This window comes from Panicum hallii, chromosome 8, assembly GCF_002211085.1.
Source record: "Panicum hallii strain FIL2 chromosome 8, PHallii_v3.1, whole genome shotgun sequence".
In the NCBI taxonomy this organism is placed as follows: domain Eukaryota; kingdom Viridiplantae; phylum Streptophyta; class Magnoliopsida; order Poales; family Poaceae; genus Panicum; species Panicum hallii.
Window position 1 is genome coordinate 44068491 of NC_038049.1, and position 26975 is coordinate 44095465.

At 43.2% G+C, this 26975-nt stretch overlaps 3 protein-coding genes, 1 non-coding gene and 1 pseudogene across 6 annotated transcripts; 2 read left to right on the plus strand and 3 right to left on the minus strand.

Moving 5' to 3' along the window:
- Positions 1-2402: 2402 nt before the first annotated feature.
- LOC112903404 lies at positions 2403-3917 on the minus strand. The gene is made up of 5 exons (XM_025972661.1): positions 3605-3917; positions 3249-3518; positions 3093-3168; positions 2887-2976; positions 2403-2797 (listed from the first exon to the last, which is right to left on the minus strand). The coding sequence occupies exons 1-5, from the start codon at positions 3862-3864 to the stop codon at positions 2663-2665; spliced, it is 831 nt and encodes a 276-aa protein (XP_025828446.1). The 5' UTR covers positions 3865-3917; the 3' UTR covers positions 2403-2662.
- Positions 3918-7792: 3875 nt separating this feature from the next.
- LOC112872407 lies at positions 7793-10651 on the minus strand (annotated as a pseudogene).
- Positions 10652-11645: 994 nt separating this feature from the next.
- On the plus strand, positions 11646-11717 carry TRNAP-AGG. The gene has a single exon. It is a non-coding gene; the product is annotated as a tRNA-Pro (tRNA).
- Positions 11718-12094: 377 nt separating this feature from the next.
- Positions 12095-13857, minus strand: LOC112903475 (uncharacterized protein DDB_G0286299-like). Its single transcript, XM_025972744.1, has one exon. It carries the CDS (start codon positions 13855-13857, stop codon positions 12193-12195), a length of 1665 nt encoding a protein of 554 aa, XP_025828529.1. The 3' UTR covers positions 12095-12192.
- A 3945-nt stretch (positions 13858-17802) lies between these two features.
- LOC112902259 (probable serine/threonine-protein kinase DDB_G0267686) lies at positions 17803-25134 on the plus strand. 3 transcript variants are annotated; one of them, XM_025971226.1, is made up of 14 exons: positions 17803-18175; positions 18280-18604; positions 18964-19393; positions 19524-20142; positions 20614-20654; positions 20738-20806; positions 21830-21930; positions 22813-22891; positions 23249-23347; positions 23413-23481; positions 23612-23661; positions 23754-23835; positions 24259-24353; positions 24587-25134. In XM_025971226.1, the coding sequence occupies exons 2-14, from the start codon at positions 18300-18302 to the stop codon at positions 24732-24734; spliced, it is 2187 nt and encodes a 728-aa protein (XP_025827011.1). In that variant the 5' UTR covers positions 17803-18175; positions 18280-18299; the 3' UTR covers positions 24735-25134. The 3 variants fall into 3 exon arrangements, with proteins under 3 accessions (XP_025827011.1, XP_025827012.1, XP_025827010.1); XM_025971227.1 differs by having other exon boundaries at positions 18283-18604; XM_025971225.1 differs by having other exon boundaries at positions 17803-18604.
- The last annotated feature ends 1841 nt before the right edge of the window (positions 25135-26975 follow it).

A 26975-nucleotide genomic window follows, 5' to 3' on the forward strand; every position in this document is an offset into this window, starting at 1 on the left:
TTGCACTCGACTGTCTTAAACTCTCGCATAAGAGAGAGAGACCAGCACTTAACAGCTCCTTCACCTCTTCAATTGAGTGGTACCTTGCACCCTGGATAATTTCATTCTCCCTGCAATCCGAAGGCCAGCTACATCCGTCATCTACGACAAGATGACTGAAGTCGCTGCTTACCCAATCTTGAGGCACATCATTGTCATCATCAGACGAATCGGCATTCATTGCTTCATCCAATTCACGTTCTTCGTCTTGCAGCTGTTCAACAATAAAGGGTATGTTCTCCCCCTCATCAGCCACACATTGAGGTGCTGCGGTGCCACCTGCCTCAATGTTTGCCTCCTCGACTTCTTCATCAATATTTTCATCCCCCGGACCAGCTTCAATGTTTATCAAAGGAGGGTTTTGGTGCACACTGACAAGGAGTACCAGTGGCCACTGCCAATGACTTGCATTTTGCAGATAAGTTAACCAGTCCTCGTTGCTTGCAAGTGGCATAAGCTCCCAGATCAAAGCGTGAGTGGTACGATTTATGACGCATTGAACACTCACAGTGTGTGTCTCCTGATTAATCCTTAGTCCCCTCATTAACCAGTTGCATAGGGATTCAAATGTCCTCTCGTGCGGTCTGGTAATTCCTCTGACCGCACAGTTGAATTCACTTAAATCTACCCCATTCGGCCCATAAATCACATTTCCTTCTCCGTAATATATACTGAAAATACCCTTCTCGGAAGACATATCTGTCAATCATTAATAAACTAGTTATACTACATATTAATACACAACGAACGATGATCCTAAATTTCAGCGACTCTCAGATTATATTTTACAGATTCTAAACTATTCAGATTATAAATTATACTAAAAACAAATGAAAATACTAAAACTATTCAAAACATAACTACTCTAACAAATATTTCCTAAATTATAGTTATTTTCAAGTACTTATATGGCTAGAACGAGAATATACCTCAAAATCGACGTGTGGACAGGGCTTCGCCGCTTCCTCTTCTCTCTTCCTCTCCTCTCTTTCTCTTTTTTCTGATTTTTGCTGGATAAAATGGCATTTTTGGGGCAGGTGGGGGCTTAAATAGCCGGTGGGGGGGCATCCCGCCCGACCAAAGGGCGGGATGCCCATCAGCACAGCATCCCGCCCTTTGGTTGGGCGGGATGCCCTCCCAGGGACCTCTTCGCAAATAATTTATTTGCGAAGAGGTCCTCGGGTGACATCCCGCCCTCTGGGTGGGCGGGATGTCCCGGGCCCCACGCGTCCCGCCCGTTCAGCGGGCGGGAGGCACCCATTTCTCTAAATTTTCCCAACGGCCACCCCTTTTTCGAATTTTAGTTTTTTTATCCCTTTTTTAAAAAAAATTCAGGCCATGCCTATGCCACCACCCCGGCCCATAATGCTGGCCCGGGTCTCATAGATCCTGGTGCCCTGATTCCCTCGACGCGCGGTGCTCTGCTCACATGTACGGCGCGTAGGGAACTCGTCCGGCCGGCCATCTAGCTGGCAACCGCGCAGGCAAGGCAGCAGCGGAGGCGCTGAGGGAGCCCACACCTATAGTTGGCCATCTGGGCCGGGCCAGACGAGCGGCACGAAGCCCGGCCTGAAAAGGCCCTGGGTGCTCAGCATGAACTGATTGCTGATTCAGTCGTCATATCTGAAAAAGAAGCAGCACCTGAACAAAGATAGGAATCGCGTGGCTCAAGGTCAGGTCCAACAGGAAGTTACACAACATGATCAACTAGGTCCTGACTCCTGAGATAAAAAATAGATCATCGCACCAACAATTCTGACCCGGCCCCCTTGAAGCTTGGACAGAGAACTCTTCAGCAGCATCAGTAGTAGATGCTGACCGCATGACTGGCAATTCAGACGTCAGAGTTCATCTGATGAGTTTTTCTTTTTTGGAAGAAAATTCGACCAACTTTCCCGTTTTGAAGTCTTTGGGGGAGCCACCGCAAATACACTCGGGCCCAAATAAGCCTAGCTGGAAAATGGGCCCAACAGGTCCATCACAAGTGTGTTGTCCGCTCGGGCTGTGCCTCTGCATGGTGCGGCCACGGGATGTAATTATTGCAAAATAATTATTAGGATTTTCGATGTAGCAATCCATTTAGTTGATATCCCGGGATAAAATAAATCTTCAGAAATCATCAAATTCTTACGCACACCATTACGTTGGGCATAGAAGTTTTATTTACTCTTCATGATGGGTGGTCATGCTTTATGGATCAGAGATAATAAGCTTTTCATCTATAAATTGGCACCTTCTCGAGTGAAAACCAACAATTGGTAATCCAAATTATAGGTTGTTCAATTGTATTAACTTTGGCAGCACATGGGCACTTTGCTAGTCAGAATAAATTGGGAAAAGTATGGGAAGACGATCTCAGACACGAAATTCAGGCTAGACAATGAGCTTTATTTATTAATTAATATTTTGACTGCCTCATTAAAAACCTTTCCTAATGAAAGGGAAAAAGAGTACAGCCTAGCTCTGGAACACAAGGAAACATGGAATTACAATAAGCTGGATTTCACGGCTGACACTGACAGACCCAAGGATACTGTTTCACGGCTCTAGCACAAAGCAACGGTAGTATTAGGAGGTAGCTAGCAACATACTAGGATAGTGGTCGATAGCATCAGCAAGTGAATCACTCGAGGTCGAGGGAACGGGGATGGTACAGCCCGCGTGTATCAATCACTTCAGTGTTGATGAACAGAGACAGCTCTTCTCGAACACAACTGAGTTCATGGTTGGTAAGTTGACGAGATGGAAGTTTAAAATCCTGCCGCAATAATGAAGATAAGATTGAGGACCAGATATAAAATTGTTCCAATGTTTAGGAGGAATCATGTACAAGACAGATCGACAAACCTCAGGATTGCCCTCCAATTTCTCCATTATAAGCCGCATATGATGGCAAACGTAGAAACCACAAAGGTCGGTAGAACCTTGTTGATGGCACTGAAATAATATATAGATTTATGTACCATATTTTGGGGGAAAAAAGAGATCTGCAAACCTTGTTTAGACATTTAATGCATTGAAAGATAAACCAAACATAGGGTGCTAAAGGATACCTCAACGTTGTACCTCTGCTTGAATTCTATGCCAAAAGTATCCCAATGAATTCTTTTTAGGTACTGGTCGTATGCCCTGCAAAAAAGTTACTCTAAATAACCACTGCAAAACATGAAGCTTGGACACAAACTAGTCTTGAAATTGATTGTATATACCTCTTGATCAACTGGCTTATTTCATCGTGGATACAAAGAGATGGCAACGAATTAAGGTACAAGGCAACGCTATAAAGAGGAACAATAACAATTAAAATCCAGTGATCTCGTTTGTTAAAGGGTATCATCAAGTATTTCTTGCCCCTCATTTTTGTTAGAGCGTTTGATATGTAGCCTACTATGTCATCTGGAGAGCCCGTACTCACACCAGCTGGGTCAAGAAAAGCAAAATCTTTTGGTGGAGAAACTTGTTTTGCCCGGCACAGGTATCTGTAATGCAACACATAGTCCAGAAAAACAAATTATGTTTAGCGGTAGTGTGTGAACAGCTAATTAGCCTGATTAAGTGCACTTACAGTTCATAGAACTTCACCAGCGCGATGTCCATGGGACGAAAATTGAAAAGATCGAACAGGTCTTTGACGTTCAACGCATTATTATTGGGCCCGTCGCCAGTACGAACAAGTGCATCATCCGTGAACGTCATAGAGAGCTGGTCCTTGCTCCTCCCTTTTGAGCACATTGTCAAGTACCATTTATGGAGTGTACGTGCGCAAATTCCAGCCTCTTCCAATGCACGATCACCGAGCATCGGTTTACCAAACTCGAAAGGCATCGCGGGGCCCTTTTTTCTTTCTATCCTCTTCTGTTTTTTATAATTTGACTTATGCTTGTCTTTGGTAACTTCACTGGTATAGATTTCCCAAGTCAATAATTAAAATTAGATGATGGCACTGACCGGAATAATCAAACATAACATGTTAGATGGTAGATGCGAATGAGGCATAGGTTCTTTTGGGTGGTTGTACTGTGTTTCAAAAAATAAAATAAAACGAAAGGCGTTAATTTGGCTAATGATACATATTTCCTCTAATACAACTAACTTATATATAGGAATTGCATTCTCTGGCACAGTTAAGTACATAGATTAAGAAAATGAATAAATAAGTTAGGTACGTATATATGGGGTTTTCCTTCATTTTCAAAATACTGCTCGCGTACCTAATTTGCCCCCACAAATTTCGCGCGCGCGCACACACTGGCCTACTGTTGCATAGATTACATATTACAACTGTTGTATAGATTTTGAACTTGTGGTACTTACATTGGTTGAAGAACTACTCGACTTGCTCAAAACCTGTATGGAGCGAGTGATCTCAGTTGGCTTCAGACTGGACTCGAGAGCTGTGTGTCAGGTGACGACCCTGGAGGTGACCTTAAATAGGAGGGCCTCGTGGGTCACGGGACCAAGAGAAACCATTTAATAAGACTCGCAGACCACGCTAGTCTAACGTCTCTACAATACCACGCCCGTCATAAAAAAATTGTCATTGGCAATGGGACCCAATGCAAGGGTACATAGCGGCTGTCTGCTTCTGTGCAGAGGAAAATTATCATAATTTGATAAAGCGACAGTCTCTAACCACCATAGCAGCTGAGTGGTGGACCATTTAATTTGGAAGGATACAAATAGCAAACGACATATCATAAAACCAAGTAATAACTTGAATAGTTAGTGGAGATGGTTGCATCTCTTGCCTAACAAGGATCAAAACCTCATGGTAATGTGGCTGTGTATTTCTTTTAGTCAGAGGCGAGTTACTCTTCCACAGTGATTGTGCGTGCATTCACATGGATGGGTGTACATGCATGCAAAGTGTATGTGAGAGTCTGGAAATATAATATGTTTCAAAGAAAAGGCAACAGACGAGAAATCACATAGCGTAAAATAGTGTATGAGTAAAATGTTAGAATATAAACAAGTTAGGGAGAGCGAGATGACAAGATTTTCTAATTATTATGTGTCCTAAATTTATTCATGAATTTGTAATGCTTATCTCTATTATCAAGTTAGTAGCCCTCTTAGGAAAATGGACTAGTATAAGAAAAATCACAATTTTCTATGGGAAAATAATATGGGTGGCGTGCAATGTAATTATTTTTTTTTTACAAAGTTAGAAAGAATTGCAGCTGCCAAAGTCATGTCATCAATTGAAAAGAATCAATAAAGCTTGCGTGCAAATATTTTTCATACATGTTCTCGGTGATTGGTTCCTGGCAGCAATCCGTGTGGAAGCACGTGTTCATTTTGAAAAAGATAAGGACTCCACAAAAGGCATATCCTAGATTCGTGCTTAATAAATTCAGAAAATAGAAAGTTGTGACCCATAGGGAGTTTCATTTTTGCAATTTCCAAGTGTGTCACATCATCCAAAGAGATTTGAATTGATTGTGATTTCATTTTTGCAGTTTCCAATGCATAGTTTTATTTTACGTTTTCATAGGCTAGCTAAAGCATGCAATTGCGATGCATGCGATGGGGCACCATTAATACTAGTTCACACGTTTCATAGCTAATTATCTTGTCATATCATCAGATTTGATGATTTATCACATTATTCTTGTCATATAGAATCTCTCTGCGGATGGCCTAATTACTCTAACAAAATGACCCACGCATTCTAAATTGAAAGACAACTAATTCCTCCGTCCCAAATTACAATTCATTTTGACTTTTTTAGATTCATAATCTTTGCTATGTATTTAGATATGGTGTTTATCTAGATGTTAGAAAAGCCAAAAGGAATTGTAATTTAGGATGGAGGGAGTAGAATGTAATTATGAGGAATCTAGTGCAAATTTAATAGGAGAATTAAAGCGATGCGCCTAATAATTGAAACAACAACTTGTTTCCTTCCTGTCGCTTCCTTCAGTCACCAATAAGAAAAATTATAAGCGTGACAATATGGTGTTCAGATTATGAGGACGTCAGGTGCCAAAAATTCAATACCTTTCTGATTAAAATTTGACGGACTGGAAGACCCATGGATCATGGTCATAATAAAGTCATAGCCTTGATGATAAGGCTGGATGGAGTAGAAAGTAGAGGACGTCAGGATGGGCCACTAGGCACCTAGCTACAAAGCAATGCCATCGCAATTCAATTTGACCCAGGATCAAAGCGGTTCCAAATGAATTTATAATGTGGATGATGGTAAGGCTCGTTTGTTAGTGCTACTACACTTAAAGTGTGTGTAACCAGTTAAGTGGGAAAAGAGAGGAACAAGCTGGAGCAGGCAGAGATATCTTCGTCTTTACCAAGGTTTCTTTTTCTTCGTTGTGCAGTGGTTCGCGTAAACATATGTATGTTGGCACCGTGTCTATTTTCACTGCGACAAGTACTTGTGCCATCTCACCAGAACTAGCCAATGCAAGGAACTAGCAGCTTGCTTATTATTGGTAACAACTGAGCCCAAAATCGACCGGATCCTAGAATTGTGCCCACCAAATTTAAATTCAGACCGGCTAGAATGTTCTCCGGCCCCGCTCGCTCTGAAGCACATGTGAATAAGGATGTAAATGGGTACCCAATCGTATTTTTATCAACTAATTAATTACGATGGCATATCATTCTACTTCATTTCTCCTCCCAAATTATTTACGCAGAATGCCATTCTAGTTTATTTTATCAACTTCTTAGGCCCATCTAATGACAAAAATATATATTAATTGCATCCTTGCGTGTGTGTAGCTAGTCAATTACTTGAGCAAACCGGCCGGCAATGGCTCACATCAGCAAGTTGAACTAACACAGCTGTGGCTGGTACATCAAGATCACCAGCTTCAACTTTTATTGAATATATTTCGCTCTGCTGCTAGTCCCTCCATCCCTGATGGTGATGTGAGGCAAGCTCCGATCCGCGCATGCATGCATAGTAAATCCACAAAGAGATGGGCCTTAGGAAAACGGACGTCCCTTCCTTCTTTTAATTCTGTGCTGGAAGGAGAAGCTGGCCCAAAGCAAGAAAGCGGTGGGAACAGGAACTGAACGGCCCAACAGCTCCTGGTAACCTGTTTGTTCGTTGTGATGGCATTTAATTTTAATAACACGTTTCAATCTGTAACTACAATGGACGATGCAATGCTATAATAACCGAAACTATGATTTGGAAAAGCGTATGGAAGGATAATGTACAAATAAAGCGGTGCCACTGCCACTTGTCTTTAATTTGCGTCCAAAACTGAACACAAAAGTACGTGCATGGTCGCTTGAATTTTAATTTAACTTCAGCTCCCTGCTGTCGCATGCTCTCTCTTCCCAGCACCCGTTGTGCTTTTCAGCTCGCTCAGATCCGCGTTCTTATAGATCGGACACGAAATTTCGGTTCATCTCCGTTGTGAGTAGTGTCTCAAGTCCAAGACAGCAACATCAGCTCGATCCATAGCTGTACTATTCTTTTGCCTATCATGTTGACAAAGCTAGATTGATGCATGGATGATTCGGGGAAGAATCAAACAAAAAGATAGTTCATCCAACTTTACCAAGATAGTGAAATGAACACACCAATCAATTCATTTATTTTTGCATCATAAATGCAACACCAAATTAACTGTGCATGCATGGGAACGAACGAACATGCACCGTACCATATCCAATCGTTTGCTGTTATTCGACATGCTGACGGTACCTTTTGTTTCAAATAATTAAAGGACACACACCACATTCATTCTTCGCTCTTGCCAAGCAACGCCATGCGTGCAAATCAGTTGGAGATGGAAGCTGGCTCGAGGATCTTGCCATGGCTACTAGCCCTCTTGGAGGCGCCGTTGATGTCTCTAAACCACTTGGCTGACTTCTTTATGTGGCGCTTGAAGCCATCCTTGTGGTTCACCACAGCCTCGGCCTATAGAGCTTTCTTCATTGGTCAGCATCCAATTCCTGGAGCAAAGCTGCTTAGGAAGACAAGAGCGCCCGGACGTTGCAAGTTTTTTGTTTGGCTTGTTCTACATGACCGTTGTTGGACTGCGGCAAGAAGGAAGCGTCCTAACTTGCAGGAGTCACTCTTGCGGTGCATGTTTGCAACTCCCGGAAACCATCTCGCACGTCCTGGTTGGCTGTGTTTTTGTCCGGGAGGTTTGGTCCAACTTGCTTCGAAGATGGAATTAGCTCAGGTTGGCAGCTAGGTTCTCACCCTCTTTGGAGTTTACTGATTGGTGGATGTGGTCAAGAAAGCAAGTGCACGAGGACGACAGAAAAGCTTTCGACACTCTGGTCGTGTTAGTAGTTTGGCTCCTATGGAAAGAAAGGAACAATCGCATTTTCCAAAACACTAACCTGCTAGCTTAGAGGAAGGCAAGGCTTGGGCTTACGCAGGTTTCAGGCACCTTCAGAGGCTTTTCCTGGAGGCTCTTAGCTTTAGGTCGCAAAATTTGGTTCATATAATAGCTTAATTGTTTTTTTTCAAAAATAATCGGTAGGAGAGCTGCCCGTTGTATTAATAAGAAGAGGGAAAGCCAAGAGGCTTCAGTACCGTACAGATGTTAGCGTAAAACAAGAAAATCACAGTGCATTTAAAACACGTGTGTGGACTCACACTCTACCAATAAGTCGTGCTAGATGCATTGCGCTGGTTTAGTCCAACGATGCCTCATCTCTGATTTTTATGGTCACCACGAAAGAGAGCGCTTCTGTACGATTGAAAATACGAGCGTTTGCGCTCCAGCCAAACTTCCCAGCATATAAGGATGACTAGGGATTTCAAACCTTTGCGCGGAACTCCCTGTGTCTCGGCCAATGCCGACCACCACTCATGAACTGAGGCTGTTTGTTTCTAGTTTGTTGGATGCAGCAATGGTTCCGCCAGCCAAGTAGAAATATCAGCCCAAATACGTCCGGTAAACTTACACTTGGAGAAAAGTTGCATTCCAGTATCAGAAATCCTACGAGAAAGAACACAAGCCGGGTTATGCGTCCAGCCTCTCGCTTATAGTCTTTCCGCAGTCCAGATTCTATCTTGAACCGCTAGCCAACTGAAGAATTTGCATTTTGGAGGTGCCCAAGCCGACCAGATGATTTCGTTGAGGTTTGTGCTGATCGCCCCTGTGAATTGCGCATAGTAAGCTGAGCTTGTCGATAAGACTCGTTAAAATTCCATGAGATTTCATCCTGGACGTGCGGCCTCAAATTCACCTGTTGAACATTCTTCCACAGTTGCACGAATTCCGCAAATAGCCGTGCGGAGAAAGACGGGTGCAGGAGGTCCAAATCCTTGATCCATGTGTTGCAAGTTAATGCCTCATGTAGGGTTCCATTCTTTTTCTGAGATTGTGTAGACGGATGATGCCAGGTCCTTTGGACGGAGGCCCTGTAGCTTAATTGTTTTGGACCTGAACCTGGTTACAGGAGCTCGCCACTAGAGTACATATACGTGCACGATACTGCAAGGCAGATAAAAGGTCCTATAGGTTTCAGCATTGGTAGTTTATTGATTCTTTGATGGCTGCGATGTGGCGCTGGAGGTAATCTAGCCTTTTGCCGTCATCCGATCCAGCGCAACTTCAATAGTCATCGGCTCCACGTCCATGTGTTTGGAGAACCTGGAGGTGTAGTAGTTGAGCGCCAATATGTTATAGGCACCCGCTAGCTTCATCTGCTCGTCTTCAGTGAAGTACGGAAGCCGATCCCTCACCAACGATCTCATAGAGAAGGGATAGTCACCACGAACCACTGGCTCCAGGAACCATCCTAGGTTGTTGTCCCCAGATGGGATGGCACAGTCGCGCCCTGGTAAGCACCGTCCAGGGGCATGCGTGCTCTCCCGTTCCATAGGCAAAGCAACAAAATGTGTGTGGCTTGTTGAAGGTGAACCAGTGCTTCACCTTGTCGCCGAAATGCTCAAAACACAGCCGAGCGAAGTCTGTGTAATCTTTTCTGCGAAGTAGCAAACACGGTGTTGGACAGTAAATAGTTATTATGTTTGTTAACAGGCACTTCTTCGTTGAATGACAAAAGAACATTGTTTGGGATCTGTATAGACAAAATCTTTTAATTTTTCGCCCTTGATCCTTCTCTAATACTTGAATACTTGCACAATCTTCCGATCTAAGAAGCCGCCGTACTTGTCTTCCAGTGCTTGAGGGGTGTTCCAGTGCCAAATTGTTACATATGGCTCTATGCCTAAGTTGCAACATAAGTAACGAGTTATGTAAACTTTTGTGCATTATTTTCCTCATCTAGCTTATTAATCGAGGGAGCACAAAAGAAAATAAACCAGTAGTTCTTATAGTTAAATAATAATGTTTTCACCATTCTCTTTCAACAATTTGATCAAGTTTTTGTAGTACTGGATGCCTTCATGGTTTATGCCACCTTTGAGCGTGCCCTCTGAAAAACGTAAGATGTGTTCAAATTATTAGCCATGCATATAATCTAACATACTCTGATCGTAGAGTCTATCGTTATTGTTGTTAACTTATTCACAGTACAGAAAAGGGATATTTTTTCACTTACTTGGAACTATTCTTGACCAAGAGATGGAGAACCTATAGGCGTCCATGCCCATTAGCATTTTGACATCATCGTATTGGTCCCAAATATTGCTCACATAAATAATCTTGAACATATGTGTATTAACATACGGACAGATACGAAAATGTTATTTTTTCTAGCGTCAAAACAGGTTTGTGCTGGTAGTTGCGTCACCTGCCAACAACCTACTGCCATCACAAATCGTGATTTTCGTACCGGGTTCTGGACCGCCAGCGGTCATCTATCTTAAGTTGACCACCAGCACCAATTAATTACAAACAACTTGAAGTTTTAGTTGCAAAGAAAAGGTATTTTAGATTTTAGTAGGCCTCAACTCGTGGCGCGCCGCAAGCTCAAGATACATGCGCGCGTAGCATCTTAACTACAACAAGGAATGCTATTCTTTTGACTTCACTTCTCCAATATTTTATCTTATTCGATACTCTAAATAATAAGCTATGAAAAATATTATCAACTATAATATTTTAGATCTTATTGAGTTACAACTTTACTACATATATAGCTAGCGCATATCCATCCACGGTCGTTTGGAAAAAAATTAAAATTTGTTTTGAAAAAAATCGATATGAGAAATGGTAACAAATATTTGGGCCAGTAGATGATTTTGAATTAAAACGTGGTTAATAATAAAGTTTTTGATCTTGTCAGGGTCTGCAATTTTAATTAAAATTTGTCTTCATCCAACTTTACACCAAAAACTAATAATTGTTTCTTCAAAAAGGTTTGTTTATATAGTTTTAGAGGTTGGGTACATGAGCAACTGCGAGTAGAAATCTCTTAATCTGACCACTAGAACAAATCAATTTGTATTGATGGTCCTCAAGCTGCTGCCTCATGGGCATTTTTGCTAACGGTCGGCGATACTTTGTTTCTGTACAAATCGTTTTTCAACAGTGACCGACACATATGTTTATTGGTTGTTTGTTGTTGCTCTTAATTCCACTAAAGAAGGCCACAGTTTTATGGATGAGATTTCGTTGCTTGTTCATAAAGCGTGACTTGGCATGAAAAGTGTTCGTCGGAATGGCATCCTTGGATTAATTAGTGTCTGAAAAAATAATAACAAAGGGCATTTGGTCTAGTGGTATGATTCTCGCTTAGGGTGCGAGAGGTCCCGAGTTCAATTCTCGGAATGCCCCTTGTTTAGTATTTTTGTGATCCTCTTTTTCTGTTATTGATAACTGAAACATGCGCCAAACACAGAATCTTCAACTCAAATAAAAAGCCTACATACATGTCAGTTTTGAATCAAACTTACTTTTTTGTCAGAAGAACATGAGATGGATTTTCAACTCAAGTACAAAAGCTACATACATGTCAGTTTCGAACCGAACTTTACTTTTTGTTTGCCAAAGAAACAAACAAACATGGTTTTCATCTATATATTGGTACGAATACTCAATGAAATCACCAATGCAAAAACTTAGATAGGATGAAGTCTACAACATCAGAATTCAGAATCATACACTTTTTTTTTGTATAAAGCAGGATGGATTCACAATCATATACTGATACAAATAATGCAGCTGCATATTAATTAAGGTACTGTCCCATATCCTCTGAGCTGCAGTCATCGAAACAAGTCGCACTTGATTTCTTTCTTCATCTCTCTCTCTAGTGGCGGATGGCGGTGGCGCCGATGGATATGAGGTCGCTGGCGAGCTTCTGGAGCTCCTTGTCATGGTCGGTCATGACCGACGGGGTGCCGCGCTCGTTGAAGCCTTCGTCGCAGGTGGTCACGTCAGTCTCCACCGAGTCGAGGTTGGTGCGCGCCGTGGCCATGTCGCCGCGCTTGAGCGCAGCGTCCACGTTCTCCAGGCTCGACTTGATGTCGCTGTAGGACTGGGTGCAGTCGTCGAGCGCCTCCTTGGTCGTCACCTCAATCCCCGGCGTGTTCATCCGGTCCGTCGCCGCGTTCATCGCCACGATGACCTTCTCCCGCACCGCCTCCATCGCCAGCCGCAGCACGCCCTCGCCGTCGCCTGGCTGCGCCGGCATCGCGTTGCCGTGGAGGCTCGCGATCGACGCCTCGCAGTCGTACGGGTACGTCGTCCTGCTGCACACGCGCTTGATCACCGGGTTCAGCATATTAATGTTCGGCGGCGTCGTCTTGATCATTCCCCCGAAGGACTCCATCGATAGCGACGACTTCGCCGGGTCGGTGGGCTGGCCGGCGTACGGATCTTTGGAGGCGGAGCTCTTGGCCGACGGAGGAAGCTCGTCGGGAGAGTCCATGCCCCCCATGGGCTGGCTGCTGGCGGAGCTCTTGGCCGATGGTGGAAGCTCGTCGGGAGAGTCCATGCCCCCCATGGGCTGGCTGCTGGCGGAGCTCTTGGCCGATGGTGGAAGCTCGTCGGGAGAGTCCATGCCCCCCATGGGCTGGCTGCTGGCGGAGCTCTTGGCCGATGGTGGAAGCTCGTCGGGAGAGTCCATGCCCCCCATGGGCTGCGTAGGGGATGCGTACGCATCGGAGGAGGCGGAGCTCTTGGCAGCGGCCGGGAGCTCGTCGGGAGCATCCATGCCGCCCATGGGCTGGCTGCTTGCATCCCCATCGCCTTTGTCCTCCTTGGGGGGTACGTACTCCCCGTTCGTGGAGACGTCGACGGGCGTGGCATCCTCATCAGGTTTCTCCTCCTTGGATTTCTCCTTTTTCTTGGTTTTTTTCTCCTTCTTTTCCTTCTTAGACGATGCATCATCATCGTATGAGTCATCAGACTTGTTCTTTTCCTTCTTAGGAGATACGTAATCGTCGGAACCGTCAGACTTGTCCTCCTCCTCCTCCTCCTTCTTCTTCTTCTTCTTCTTGGAAGACGAGGAGGAGGAGGATTCGTCAGAATCATCGGATTTCTCCTTCTTGGGAGATGCCAAAGAGTCATCCAAATCAGCATGCTTCTTTTCCTTCTCCTTCTTTTTCTTCTTGAGAAACGCAGATACATCCCAATCATCAGATTTCCCCTTCTCTTTGGATTTCTCCTTCTTTACCTTCTCTGGAGATGCTGAAGACTCCTCGTATTTGTCGGGTTTCTCATCCGATGTGGAGGTGCTGGCTGCTTCAGCTTCTTCGGCGGTGGAGGCCTTAGCTGAGGTGGCTTCCTCATAGTCATAGGGCTTCTCCTCCTTGGGCTTCTCGTCAACCTTCTTAGTAGTAGGTGCATACTCATCGACGGCCAATGTCTTCCTTTCGGCCTTCTCGTACCGCGAGACACACACCGCTGAGGCTAGGGGCACGGTGGCCGTGGCGGCCAGGAGCAGGGCGAGGCTGAGGAGGTGCGGCCTCATGGTGGCCCTAGAACACATGGTGGAGGCGGTGGTGGTCAAAAAGTTTGGAAGGGAGGTCGGAGGCAGGGAGGGCCGGGGTATTTGAATCCGGAAGGAAAGGGAGCGGCTGCTGGCCGCATCGCATCTGGCGGGAGATGGGAGGGCGTGGTGGTCCTCCGTTTTCCCGGGAAAGCCATGGGACAACGGCAGCCGCTAACCTGTAACGAACACACGCCTGCAGAACCACGCGTCCACCGTGAGAAAAGGAGCGACAAGAGATACCTGACATGAGGGAACGAAAGGAAATAGGCTCGGTTTTAGCTTTCCTATTCTGGGTAGCAAATACAGTGAGATCAACGGTTGGAACAAACTTTGGCAGACTACATAAGCTCTAGGTCTGACTCTTGATTTTTCCAGGACGATTGAGGCCAACCCTCGTCGGTTTGCAGCTGATCTTGCATTTCTGACAAGGACAAAGATCTGTTGGCTCTGCATGTTTTCATGCCTCCCACTGGAGGTAGCTGGTACTCTGGTCGAACCGACAGAAATAGGAACTAACAAACATGGGGACTGAGGGAGCTGGGATTCCCAGTTTCCTACACATTCTTCCTCTGGTCTGTTACATGCATGAAATGAGATTAGTTTCTTCAACATTTTTTATTTTCCTAGGGCAGTACTAACAGAATACAGAACCAGATGTATATAATTAACAAATGCTCAAATGAAGCATGTTGCGTTAAAATGGCAAAGTAACAAATGACGTCTTCTCGAGACGTCATCAACACAAATCCGAGAGAGGAAGAATCCTGCAGGGCCCAGGCACCGGCCGCGGCCCATGCTGCAGCAACCCAGGCCCTAAGCCACGGGCCGAGCGCACCACACTCGGCCCATCTAAAGTCCCCCCACCCCCCCTCCTCAAACAAAAAGGCCAGGACTCTCTCTCTCTCTCTCTCAAACAAAATAAAAGATTCTATCGAAAAAAAACAAAAAGTAGGATCCACATCCTGAAGGAACAGTAACAATAATTCCTCTCAAAAAAAAGCACGCATGGCCGTTGACGAAACGAAGCCACGTGATAAGGTAGCAAGCAAGTACCCGCCTGCCTGCCGACATCCTCTCAAAATCAGCTGGACAGTATAGCTAGCTAGCGGCCCACTTTTTTCCTTTTTGTTTTTCTAGCCGTTCCGATAATTGGTCGCCCGACCGGTTGCTTTCGTTCTAACTTAGCTATCCCATCGTCCTCGTCCCCGGCCGGCGCTTTTGTCTCCGCGTCCGTGGTGCCCTGATGTGACCACGTAATCCTATCAACTTTGCTGACTCATCTCTCCTCAATAGTAAGCTGGAGCCGGTCAAGTTAAAATTTTTTATTCTAGTATAGTTTTACAAAATAGATCTACACTATATCTCGATTTGCATGAAATAGGTGAAGCTGAAACTGTGTGTGTATATATATATATATATATATATATATATATATATATATATATATATATATATATATATATGGTCGGCAAGCTGGCTGCTGCTCCAGACTTTGAAACCCAGCGCAGAAGACCAACAAGCTAAGGAAGAAACTTGTGGCTCCCAGGCCGGCGACGTGTTCACCTCCCTAGCTGCTCACTCGCTCGCAGTCGCAGCTCACGAACACGCCGCGCCAGCGGCCGCTGAACGCTGCGACCTGGTGTTTCGTGGCCCATGTTTCATCGTCCGCCAGTTGTCTCCTACCCTACCGGCAGTGTTGGTATTTTCCCCCCGGTGCCCGTGTGGTTGCGCTTTTCCGCGGGGAAAGCGTAGACCAGCAGGCCAGCCGCGGGTTTGGTTCTTGCATTGCTTCTGCTCACTGGTCTAATTGTATGACGCTGGTGCAAAAACTTGTCAACAGGAGAAAATTAAGAACACGTACGTGTGAGAAAATCAAAGGTCAAATTTTGAACAGCAAAGTCACACTGTTCTGTTCTAGAACTGCTCTGTTCAAAGAAAATGACTTGGGATTCGGAGGTTAGATAGGTATCATCGACAATGCGGAGGTTGGAGTGATCTTCTTTTCATTCTTTTTTTCTTCACTGCCTGAAAAAAGGCTCGGCATACATGACACATCGCAGTCGATTAATAGTTAGTTTCTTTTTCGTTTTCCATAAAAGAAGATAGGCAAGCAGAGCCCCGGCAGTCGAATATGCTGCAGGCAAGTGGGTTGGAAGATAGGCACGGGTCCCTCTCACATAAGCAAGTTGATTGGTCACACACATGTCGCTTTCCATTTTAATTGTCTATTTTCTCTTTTCTTTTGAGCTGGTTTCCGGTTTAATTATCACCTGGAATTCTGGAAAGATAAAGGGACCCCGAAGGAGATGAATGCACCCATGCACGAGGCCACGACGCAGCGTCCACAGGCTCGACGCCGCCGACGTGCGACAGGCAGGGCCGGTGCGTGGCGCAACGCAGCGTGTGATGACCAAGGATCGGATGGGACACACGTACGGGAGCTTAAACAAAACAGGAGGAGATAGATGAGCAGTTTGGGTTGGGGTTCCCGAAGAGGAGGCAACAATCCACTTGCATGCGCAGATGCTCGCCGGACAACGGCCATCGCCCTGCCACAATCCACTTGCACGTCAGGCATGAGCGAAGCTTGGTTTGGCTTTGCACGAATTTTTCTCATTTTTCATGCAATTCATGGGCCGGTTGTACATTGTATGTATACGGTGGAGGATGCCGTCGAGGACACACGTGGCGGTTCAGGCTTGAATCTGGGAGACAGCGCAGCTCGATCGTAGTCTTATTTAAAAAAGAGAGGGAACAAATAAAATAGTCATGCTGGTTTCAACAATCTTCAAACTTGTGATGAACTAGCTAGAGAATGCTAGACTAGATAGCTCTCTATTCACAGAAAAGAATATCTTCTTGTTTCAAATATATATATGCTGTCACTTCATCTTTTATTTTCGCTCCAAATTTCTAGGGATACAGAAATTGTGAAGCTCTTTGTCTTTTTCCACATATTTCTCACTTTCAATAGTCGTGCACTTGGTAAGGAAGAAACAATGCAGGCAGAGATATTGCCATGGAACACACACACACACACACACACTCCCTTTTACGCTCGAAATGGTCACCGTTTTACCTTCATTACAATATTTATTATCATTCTGTGCATGGTAGAAATTTTCTCGGTGATTATTCTTAGCATATGAAAGTCGGGTAAAAAAATATTTTGGACTTCTTAAGAGGAAGAGAAAGGTACTCCCTCTGTTCTAGATTTTTGTCATTTCAATATTGTTGATGCATATGGCAAAATACGAAATAAAATAAAATTCTCTAACCTCTATGCATTATCCACACTATATCTTTTATGGAATATCTCCACGCGGTCCCCCAGCCCAAGTTTCGGTAAGGACAAATTACTACTTGCGCATGTGCTCAAACACAGTTTGGCCATGTTGGGAAAAAACAGATATTCTCTGTTTTCAAATAAATGTTGTTTCTTTTACCATGCAGACAGTCGAAGTTTGAACAATCAATATTGGTAAAACCATTTGTGCAGAATAACATAGATAATTGATCAACATTTATCACATAAAAGATCAGTGCTAGTACTACTTCCTCATGTAATGATTTTTTTTTCCAACTTCCTTTCGCATTTCTACATACACCAAAATGTTGTCTTTTTGGGGTACACGAAAAATGATGTTGCCAAGAAGCAAACAAGCACTAGATTCCCAGGCGACAGCACCAGCACAGCAGTCGTTTCCAAGGCACACATGCGTACTAGTATACTCGAGAATATCGCAGGGCCACACGATCAGGATTAAAAAGAAAAAGAGGTGCTTTCCCGAGATGATGGAGGAGACTTGGATCCTCGCCACAGTTGGGTCTGACAGAGACAGAGCCCGTCGCTGTAGAGATCATCACCGGCACCAGAATCCAATTGCGATTAAAAAGTATAAATGAGTTGTGGCTGGGGAAATAAAGAACAAGTCCATAACAAAGAAAGGCAAGGCGATAGCCAAGACCAAAGCAAAAGCCAAGAGAGATTGGGATTGACAGATTCCCTCCCTCCCTCATTGCTGCACCTTTAAGCAAGAAGGCTGCAGCCGGAAGAAGCCCAGACCGGGTCCAGCAGGGGATCAAAGAACTCCTGCAGGGGAAGCCTCTGCTTCTTCCTCCCATTTCTGAATTTTTGTTCTGTTTCTTAGGAGGCGTAGTAGCTTTGAAATCCAGCTCAGAAGGGGCTCCAGGAAGCAGAGTTGAGACAAATTTGCTCACCAGATTGCCTGGAAACGACCAAAAGGCGTTGCTTTGTGCTCTTGGATCAGAGGAATCTTCAAGAAATTGATAAAAGGTGCCTTTTTGGGAGGTTCCTGGATCGCGGAAGCCTCCAAAGGCGCCATCTTTGGCCACCTTTGCGAGCCTCGGGAGGGCGCTGATGCTTGCCATTTGATACAGCAGCGACCGCTCCGCCGGCGATGGCAGCGGAGGAGCTCGTGAGGAAGATACGGGAGCTGGAGGAGGGCCAGGCCGAGCTCAAGCGGGAGATTTCCAAGCTCGTGCCGGAGAACCAGAGCGCGCAGCCCAACTCGTTGCGCCGCCCGCCTCCGCCGCAGCAGCCTTCGCCGGCGCGGCGCGCCCTCGCCTCGCTCCCTTCCTCGTCCTCGCGGCTGGCTCAGCGAGTGGGCCGCGTCGGGCTCACCGACAGGCAGCACATCAGGGCCCTGCACGCGCTGGGCCAGGCCGTGCATATCATTGCCCCCGGCGGGAAGCTCCTGTACTGGTGAGGTCTCTTGCATTTCTTGCGTTTGGTTGTATCTGCACACGGCCTGTTTGACGGAATGTCAGACTAGAGTTATGCAGAGATTCAAGTGCAAAATATGGGAACTGTTTCGGAAATTTTAGACAACACTGCTTACTTCTGTTGAAGGCTAGAAAACGATTTCGATCAATTATGCAATCTTGCTTGTGGTGTCAACAAAAAGATCCCTTTATTCAGATTGTTACTTAGTTGGCTCAGGAAGCATGTTAAATTATTAACGTAATCTGCAATTTCACATATACTTACTCTTACTCCCTCGCTGTTTAATCCTATAGCTACTACCTATTTTACAAAACGCTCCAATCTTTGCTGTATTCTAGGAACCGTTATGCCGAGCAAATGTATGGCTATTCTACATCAGAAGCAGTTGGTCATGATGCTGTTGAACTATTGGTTCATCCTGATGATGTCGATGCAGCAAACAATATAATTGGCAATATATTTATGGGGAAATGTTGGAGAGGGAAGTTTCCTGTTAAAAAGAAGTCAGGAGAACGTTTTTTCATTGTGGCCAATAACACTCCTTTGTATGACGATGATGGTAGCTTGGTGGGCCTCATTTGTCTCTCAGTAGATACACGGACATTGGAGGATATACTGGGCCCTTCAACTTCACTAAAATCGTATTCACATCGAGCAAAGCCACGTTATCAAGTCAACAATCAGCCTAAATGTAGTTCGTTAAACAAAATTCCTTTTGATACACAGCAACCTCTGCAATCTTCTATCGCCTCCAAGATAACAACTTTGGTAAGTTGTACTTCTGAATAGACAAAGAAAAGACCACTATTCAATTGCATTAGGAAGTTTCTTTTCTGGCATTTCTTCTTAATTTATGTCCTAGCGTACTGTTTTCTTGATTTTTAGAATAACACCACAGGCTACCAAGGTTACAAGTAGAGTTCGTTCTCGGATCAAGACAGGTCAAAACTGCAGTGAACAGTATGGTGGCATCTCTGAGAGTCAATACTCTGAAGATGCTTCCAAGGAAGAACCGACATCTAGTGGAACAAACACCCCAAGATATGTACTGCATGATGGCTTTGTTAAAGGAGAGAATTCCCCTGGGAAGTCAAGCAAAACAAGTAGTGATGACTCAGTAGAAGGAGATGAAAGGCTTTACAAGATTACTTCAAAGGCGGAGGAATTATTTTCCAAGAAGGGGATATCATGGCCTTGGAAAGGCTATGAACATAATGGTTTGGGCAAGAGTCAGATGAACCCACCACAGTTTCATGAGAAGCAAGAGAACGACCAGGTACATCAGGGCGGTCCAGAGTCAATTGTAATTCCAGACTACCAAGATTGTGAGAGCGCCCAGGAAAACAAATATGAAGTAACAGGTTCCTGGTGGTCTTTCAACAATGACAGCTTGAGTAGTATGGGTAGCAGTGTTAGTACTAATAGCAGTGCTATTGAGAGAGTAGATCATGAAGGGGATTGTCTAGATTATGAGATTCTGTGGGAAGACCTTGTAATTGGAGAACAAGTAGGTCAAGGTATTCACTTCTCACTCTGCAAATGCTTCTATTTTTCTGCAAATGTAGAAACACACACTTCTCTTGTTCACACGTTATTTGGAAGATTTATGCATGCATAAAGCCTTACTTAAGCGACATGCAAAATTTGCTAATGGGGACACTGGAACCCCTGGATACCACAGTTTCTTAACAATGGCTCATATGTTTATTTTTGGCAGAACTCATATTGCTGTGCTTCCTATAGTCTTCAAACACTTATTTAGTTCCATGATTCACAGCAGAACTGGTAGCATGAATTTGTACCCCATATCATGATGGAGTTACATTTCAAGTTTTCAAGGCTTTTATATCATGACAGTGATGGCATTTTGCTTCCGTATGATCATGCATATAATCAGACAATATTAATAACGATAAATCTTTTGTTTACCTGCTCATTCTATTTTCTAATAGATATATTTTGCTCCTGCTATTTTCATTGTTTGGCAGGTTCTTGCGGAACAGTGTATCATGGTCAGTGGTTTGGCTCGGTATGTAACTTTTATTGCGTGAATATGCATGAAATTTTTATTCTTAGCAATTGATTCTAAAATGCTTATTTGATGCCTTGTAGGATGTGGCAGTTAAAGTATTCTCTAAGCAGGAATATTCAGAAGAAATGATAGATACCTTCAGACAAGAGGTAGACATCTATGTCTAAGTAAGCATATGAATTTGAGTTTTTTTTTTGGTTTTAAGGAACTCTGTTGTATTGCCGAGGTAGCCATCTTTGTAGGATGTTGTAATAATATCGCCTTCTTGCCTGATAGCTCATCCAAATACAGTGCTTATATGTCAATGGCTTGAGTCATGCAGAAAACAAAACATTCTTATACTAGATGGTCACTATGGACCAGGTCTCATAACCAAGCATACTGACACTGGTTAGGTTGATCATAAGTTGCAGAAACCAATAACTTGCGGAACAATAATTCCTTGAGTCCGTTGCTGCAGGATGTTAAAATAATTCACATTTTTTTATGCACTAAAAAATTTAAGAGTTAAGGTGTGAGTGATCGAAGCATCATGAAATAATAATGTGTCAGCTCATGAAGTAAACCTGACGGTGTCCTGTTCTGCAGTCACCCATTAACTGGGTGGGGATATGCTTGGCATGTATGTGCCAGTATGTCTTTCCTTGATAAAACACATAGCCAGGAAGTCTTCTGATGGTTGTGTACTAAAGATGGATGAGACTATTTGGTGATTTTATGGTTGTTGACAACAGGCGTAACATATTAGAGAGCATTATAGGCTTTGATTCTGTCAATCTGGCCATTGCTGGAGTAAAAATAAAGCTAATTTTCCTATCTTTCAGCAGCGTAGCTGCATTTTTTTTTCCGTCATATCCTAAATTTTGAATTTCCAAGTTTTCCAGTGCTTATACTGATTTGAGTCTTATGTGCAATGTGCCCTTTCCATTATGTCCTGTAAGCTTCTGAAGGGTAAAGCCTTGGTAGGACGTGGTGGTACTCATAGAAACTCTATATAACCTTTGGCTCTTGTATGTTGCTGTGAAAAAACATGAAGAAATAAAAGAGAGGATATGATACAATGTTGGAAAATTTCACCTTATCTTTTGCTGATTGTGTTTTTATAGGACCTAGGCTATAGCCATATGCATTATATTGTTAACTTTCTAAATCCATATCCTTTGTATGCGCAGGTATCACTGATGAAGAAACTACGCCATCCAAATACTATACTCTTCATGGGTGCAGTTGCATCTCCAGAACGACTTTGTATACTCACGGAATTTCTTCCACGGTGCGTTGTAATCTCTTACAACTAAAAGAGTTAGAACACTGAACACCAAGTTAAAGCTTACGAACCATGTGTATTTCTTCTGTAGTTGTTACTTTCTCTTCTGTTAGCTTTAAAAAAATCTGAGTGGTAATCACCTGGTTTCAAGTGGTAATCACCTGTTAGTCCCTTATTGAGCGGATTAGTGTTCAGAAATCCACTATCCAAACTTCAACTACGAACCAATGGGTCATAGACCTTGACCTGCTTTAGGATCCTTGGCTTACATTGCCGTTGTTCTACTGCCCGTGGATCTAAGTGTAACGCTTGTAATATTAGTACCTATCGTTGGGAAATCCTTAGTTTAAAGTATTTATTTATGCACGTAAACAAAAAATAATAATAACGGCTGGCTCATTCCACTAGTTTTTTTGTTGTTCTTTCCACATTCACTGAGCTTAGGGCTGTAACCCCCCAGTTGGTTAAGTAGCCACTCAGTAACTGGGGAAGTATAAATGGGATAGATTGGAGGAATGTATGCACTCAGTAACTGGGGAAGTATAAATGGGAAAGTTAGTAGGAACGTATGTGCTTCAGTCAGTTGCTTGTAGTTCTTTTGAGAAGATTGGTGCTTGGTTGATGTTTGTAATTCAGTGAAAGTTAGTCACAACAGTCATTTTCATTGTTACATCACGACTCCTAGTGCCATCCTGTTATTCGTACACCACTTTCATGATGGTTGCTGAGTATTGATGCATTATTTTTGCACTAACTGAACTAGCTTTTCCATCAGTACTATGAAAATGAGTTTTAACCAATTTCTACAGTTGTTTACGAGCAGAAATGAGCCCCAATCTTTTTCTTGTTCTCTTGCTCAGTATTACACTTTACTGTTTCCATTCACAGAGGGAGTTTATTCCGCTTACTTCAGAAGAAAACCGCGAAGCTGGACCCAAGACGGCGAGTTCACATGGCTATAGACATTGTGAGTGCCTTTTATCTTTCCAAAAGTTCTGGAAAATTGCAGGTCAATTAAACACACTACATTTAGCATTATCACATTGAATTAGTGGAAAACTGGATAAACATGCTTCAATTGTGCATATCCATAAGCATAATGAGTAACCAGAGAAGCATTACAGTATCATTAAAACTGGATAAACATGCTTCAATTAAAGTGATTTTTCTATGAAATATTGCTGGTCCAAGTTCAACCTATTTTTTTTATCCTTGCTTCTACCTGGGATCTGAACCACTGGATATAAAAACAAGAATGTCTTGGCTCTAAATACAAGCTTGTGGTTCCATGTTGGTATTAAAACACCTTGTTTCTATTTTGCAGGCAAGGGGCATGAATTATCTTCACCATTGCAGTCCTCCTATTGTTCACCGTGATTTAAAATCGTCGAATTTGTTGGTTGACAAGAACTGGACTGTAAAGGTAATGCTGAAATTCAATTTCTCCAATCACCATGTTTTATCTACTCATTTATGTTGTACAATCAGGTCGCTGACTTTGGTCTTTCACGTCTGAAACTTGAAACATTTCTGCGAACAAAATCTGGAAAAGGAACAGTAAGTGTGAACAAAATTTACTTGATGGATATGGTAGATACTCTCCAGTAGAGTGAGATTGTCATAAACATTGATCTACAACCTTTTCTGCTTATCCACTAAAAATCTGATAATTACCTTTTGTATACAGCCCCAATGGATGGCTCCGGAGGTGTTACGTAATGAACCTTCAGATGAAAAGTACGTTAAAAAAAAGATTATTGAAGATGGATGCACCTCCTATCCATTTTAGGATTGACGGTTACTGAGCTTTTTGTTCTTGCTAAATATAGGTCTGATGTATACAGCTATGGAGTTATTCTGTGGGAACTTGTTACTCAGAAGATACCCTGGGATAATCTCAATACAATGCAGGTACATTTTTGCTATGTATTTTTCAGTTGTCTTATAATCATGCATAAACTGACTTTATATCATATTGTTTGGTGCATTTTTCGCTTTACCGGGTAGAATTAGGCAACCAATTTTGTTGAGGGAGGACCAACAGTAACAAATTTTACTGGGTATAAACAGTGACAAATGACAAAGTTTAATGATTCCTTCTTATTGGCACTATCCTTTCTGTCTGACTGCAAGATCAGCATTCACATGGCTTATCAGTGCGGAGTTTTGCTGTCTCAGAGTACAATTGCTTAATTATGATTGCTAAGAAAAAGGTTTTTTAATAGTTGTACCTTCTACAACTTGCTTTTTCTCCATATTTTAGCAAAAAAGTTCTTTGAATTTAGACAGCCTTGTGCTTCCTCGTAAAGGCAACTTTGACCCCCCATGCTGCAGGTTATTGGAGCTGTTGGTTTCATGGATCAGAGGTTGGACATTCCAAGTGATGCAGATCCTCAGTGGGCATCGATGATTGAGAATTGTTGGGATAGGTATGCGTACAGTTTTGTTCCTACTAAATGGGTATCTCTGTTCGTAATTATTTGACATTGTTTAGTTCAATTTTCAAATATTAAGGGATGGGGGTTGTATTTATTAGAAGCATCTGTATGTTGAGTTTATGTCTGAAGATCATGGAAGTCTCGTCTTTGAGGAAATTGCAGTTTTATTCTGATTAAATAGTGACAGATTCAGTCCCTCTTACAAGTGTCCTTTCTTTGAGCAGCGACCCACGAAAACGCCCTTCGTTCCTAGAGCTCCTGGACAGGCTTAGGGATCTGCAGAAGCAGTACAGCCTCCAGGCTCAGATGCAGCGTGCGTCTGCAGATGCTCTGCTGAAAGGTGGTGCGAAGATGAACGTTGAAGATTGCTAGCTCCAAATCTAATGGGACATGGCAGTGGACATTGTCAGCAACCACACAGCAAACAGGGTGGTTTATCGACAGCGTAGCATGTCAATCTGGAAGGCTAGCCCCATGCATCTTCCTCAGCTGATTCCTGGAAGAGGGGCTAGCTGGAGCTGGAGGTGATAAAGAAAGGTGGTGCACCGCTTGCCCTGATCTCTAGGCCTGAAGCTTCAAAATGTAGAAATCTTCAGTCAAGGCTGGACACTGCTGAAATGAGAATAGCAGCGGTTTGTGGTACTGTTTTTGTATTAACTCCCAATTCGCCAAGGCAAGAAAAGGGAGGTCATTCGTAAGTTGTATACCAAGTTTTGATAACGTTTTGTTGTGCATAACCTATAAATATAAATGAGGTTATCCTGTCAAATAAGCCCAAACAACTAGAAAATAGAACGAGGCCATGGAACTGTTCAAAGCATTTTTTTTTTATTTTGCGAGGAAGGCACTTTTATTCTCAAAGCGTGAATATGTTGAGAGCATGATAAACTACAGATAATGCAACTGCTGAACCGTCATGTTACATTAGATCACATAGAGAATGGGCCTAACTCATGAACCAATAAAGTTAGAACTGAAAAAAAAAGCATTAGTATAAAAAATAATCGATTTGGACTTAGGATATACTTGAAACTAAAATAAATCACTGCCAGTATACTCATGACTGTGATACTAAAATTGATTGATACAGAGAGTTATGTGAAATGCTAAATTGTAAAACAGGCATAACCAATAAAATAACTGAAAATCATCACTTATCATATCAAGGTTCAGTTTAAAATTCCAAGAACTATACATAATTGAAGCAGGTCTCTAGGCAGCATAATACAGACAGCATCCTGAAGATGACTACAAGGTCAACAGAGAAATGTTGAGACGGGCAAGCCATTAACATTGAAGTTCCAAATGTTACAATTTCATATGGTTGAAACCATACCTGGGTTATAACATGGTAGCAAACCAACCTACTATCTGAAATCCAACATAAGGCCAACAGCAGACACGATAGAGCAAGTTTAGGAAGGCCAAGTTTCTGTTGACAGACAATTCATCAGAAGTTCAGAACCTCCCCCTCCCCTTTTTTCTTTCTCTGGGCGCTGCGCCTGCCCAAAAACAGGCTCGCTGCTTGTAAAAACGCTGCTATGGTAGCTTTTTCGAATACAAGTTCAGGTGGGCACCTTGCCCCCCGTTGGTTCGTCGAAAAAAAAAAATCAGAAGTTCAGAACTCAGGATTGAACAAGCATGCAGCTGACTGTAGCCCGAACAGCTATGAAAATGGAACAAAATTGCGTGGTGATCTTGGATGTTCTGACTGAGATGGCTTTGTGCAGAGGCTGGAGTTCGGCAGCGTTCACACCACTGAGTTGATGAAGCAGATCATGGCCGATGAGATAACCATCAAGAGGTAATGCCACAAAGCAGAGACGCAGAGCATTTTTTTTAAAATATTGAAGTGAGAAAGGTATTCAATTGGGTAAGTTAGGAGCTCTACCTAGAAAAAGAGTTTAACAAGACATGTCATGAACTTCTATCAATTGATTTGTGGCTGTACATGTGCCGGCAATTTGATCTGTTCCCAGGCCAAGACTTGACCCCAAACGAATGCAGATGAAGATTAAAAATGATATTTCATGATTTTGATTTTTTTTATTTCTTGTTTTGTAGAGTCGCCGCGATCAATGCCGCTGACAAGTTTGTTTCCGAGGATGTTAAGCTTTCAGTTTCCTCATCACTAAAGGGAGGCATTGACATCGAGGTCGGTTCTAGCACTCTGCATATGCCACAACAGAGCAGGTACTGCATGATACAACTGCCATTTTTTTTGCAATTGTTTCGGATATTCAGGTTTGCTCTATTTTAACTGAAAAGTACCTATACTATGTAGTATTGATCAGTATACGCCACCCAGTCCTCCAAGATGGTGCTGTTCGCCTTCAAGGTTCAAGTTACTCCACGGTGTATATATAGTATAGAACTATAGATAGCAAAAAGTCCTAGGCTGGATACCATGTTTGTGATACTTGGCACTGTTGACCATAGGGGTTTTCATGGGTTCTTGAACAAACGTCGCCTCTGAAATTCTGAATTTTCCCTCTAATTTCGCCACATTGTGCCAGCATTTTTTTCCCGTTTGTTTTGGCGTATGTGTGTTAGGGGCCGTTGGAATTCAAGGGCTAAACTTTGATCCTTGTCAAATCGGATGTTTGCATACTA

What these genes read in the sequence shown, in the direction of transcription:
- LOC112902259 (XM_025971225.1), top strand. Translation starts at nt 18,300, where the DNA reads ATGGCAGCGGAGGAGCTCGTGAGGAAGATACGGGAGCTGGAGGAGGGC. An exon ending in GGCGGGAAGCTCCTGTACTG is followed by an intron (nt 18,605 to 18,963) that starts GTGAGGTCTCTT and finishes GCTGTATTCTAG; the next exon opens with GAACCGTTATGCCGAGCAAA. An exon ending in TAGATACCTTCAGACAAGAG is followed by an intron (nt 20,807 to 21,829) that starts GTAGACATCTAT and finishes TTGTATGCGCAG; the next exon opens with GTATCACTGATGAAGAAACT.
- LOC112903475 (XM_025972744.1), bottom strand. Translation starts at nt 13,857, where the DNA reads ATGAGGCCGCACCTCCTCAGCCTCGCCCTGCTCCTGGCCGCCACGGCC.
- LOC112903404 (XM_025972661.1), bottom strand. Translation starts at nt 3,864, where the DNA reads ATGCCTTTCGAGTTTGGTAAACCGATGCTCGGTGATCGTGCATTGGAA. An exon ending in CTGGTGAAGTTCTATGAACT is followed by an intron (nt 3,519 to 3,604) that starts GTAAGTGCACTT and finishes GTTGCATTACAG; the next exon opens with ATACCTGTGCCGGGCAAAAC. An exon ending in ATAAGCCAGTTGATCAAGAG is followed by an intron (nt 3,169 to 3,248) that starts GTATATACAATC and finishes ACTTTTTTGCAG; the next exon opens with GGCATACGACCAGTACCTAA.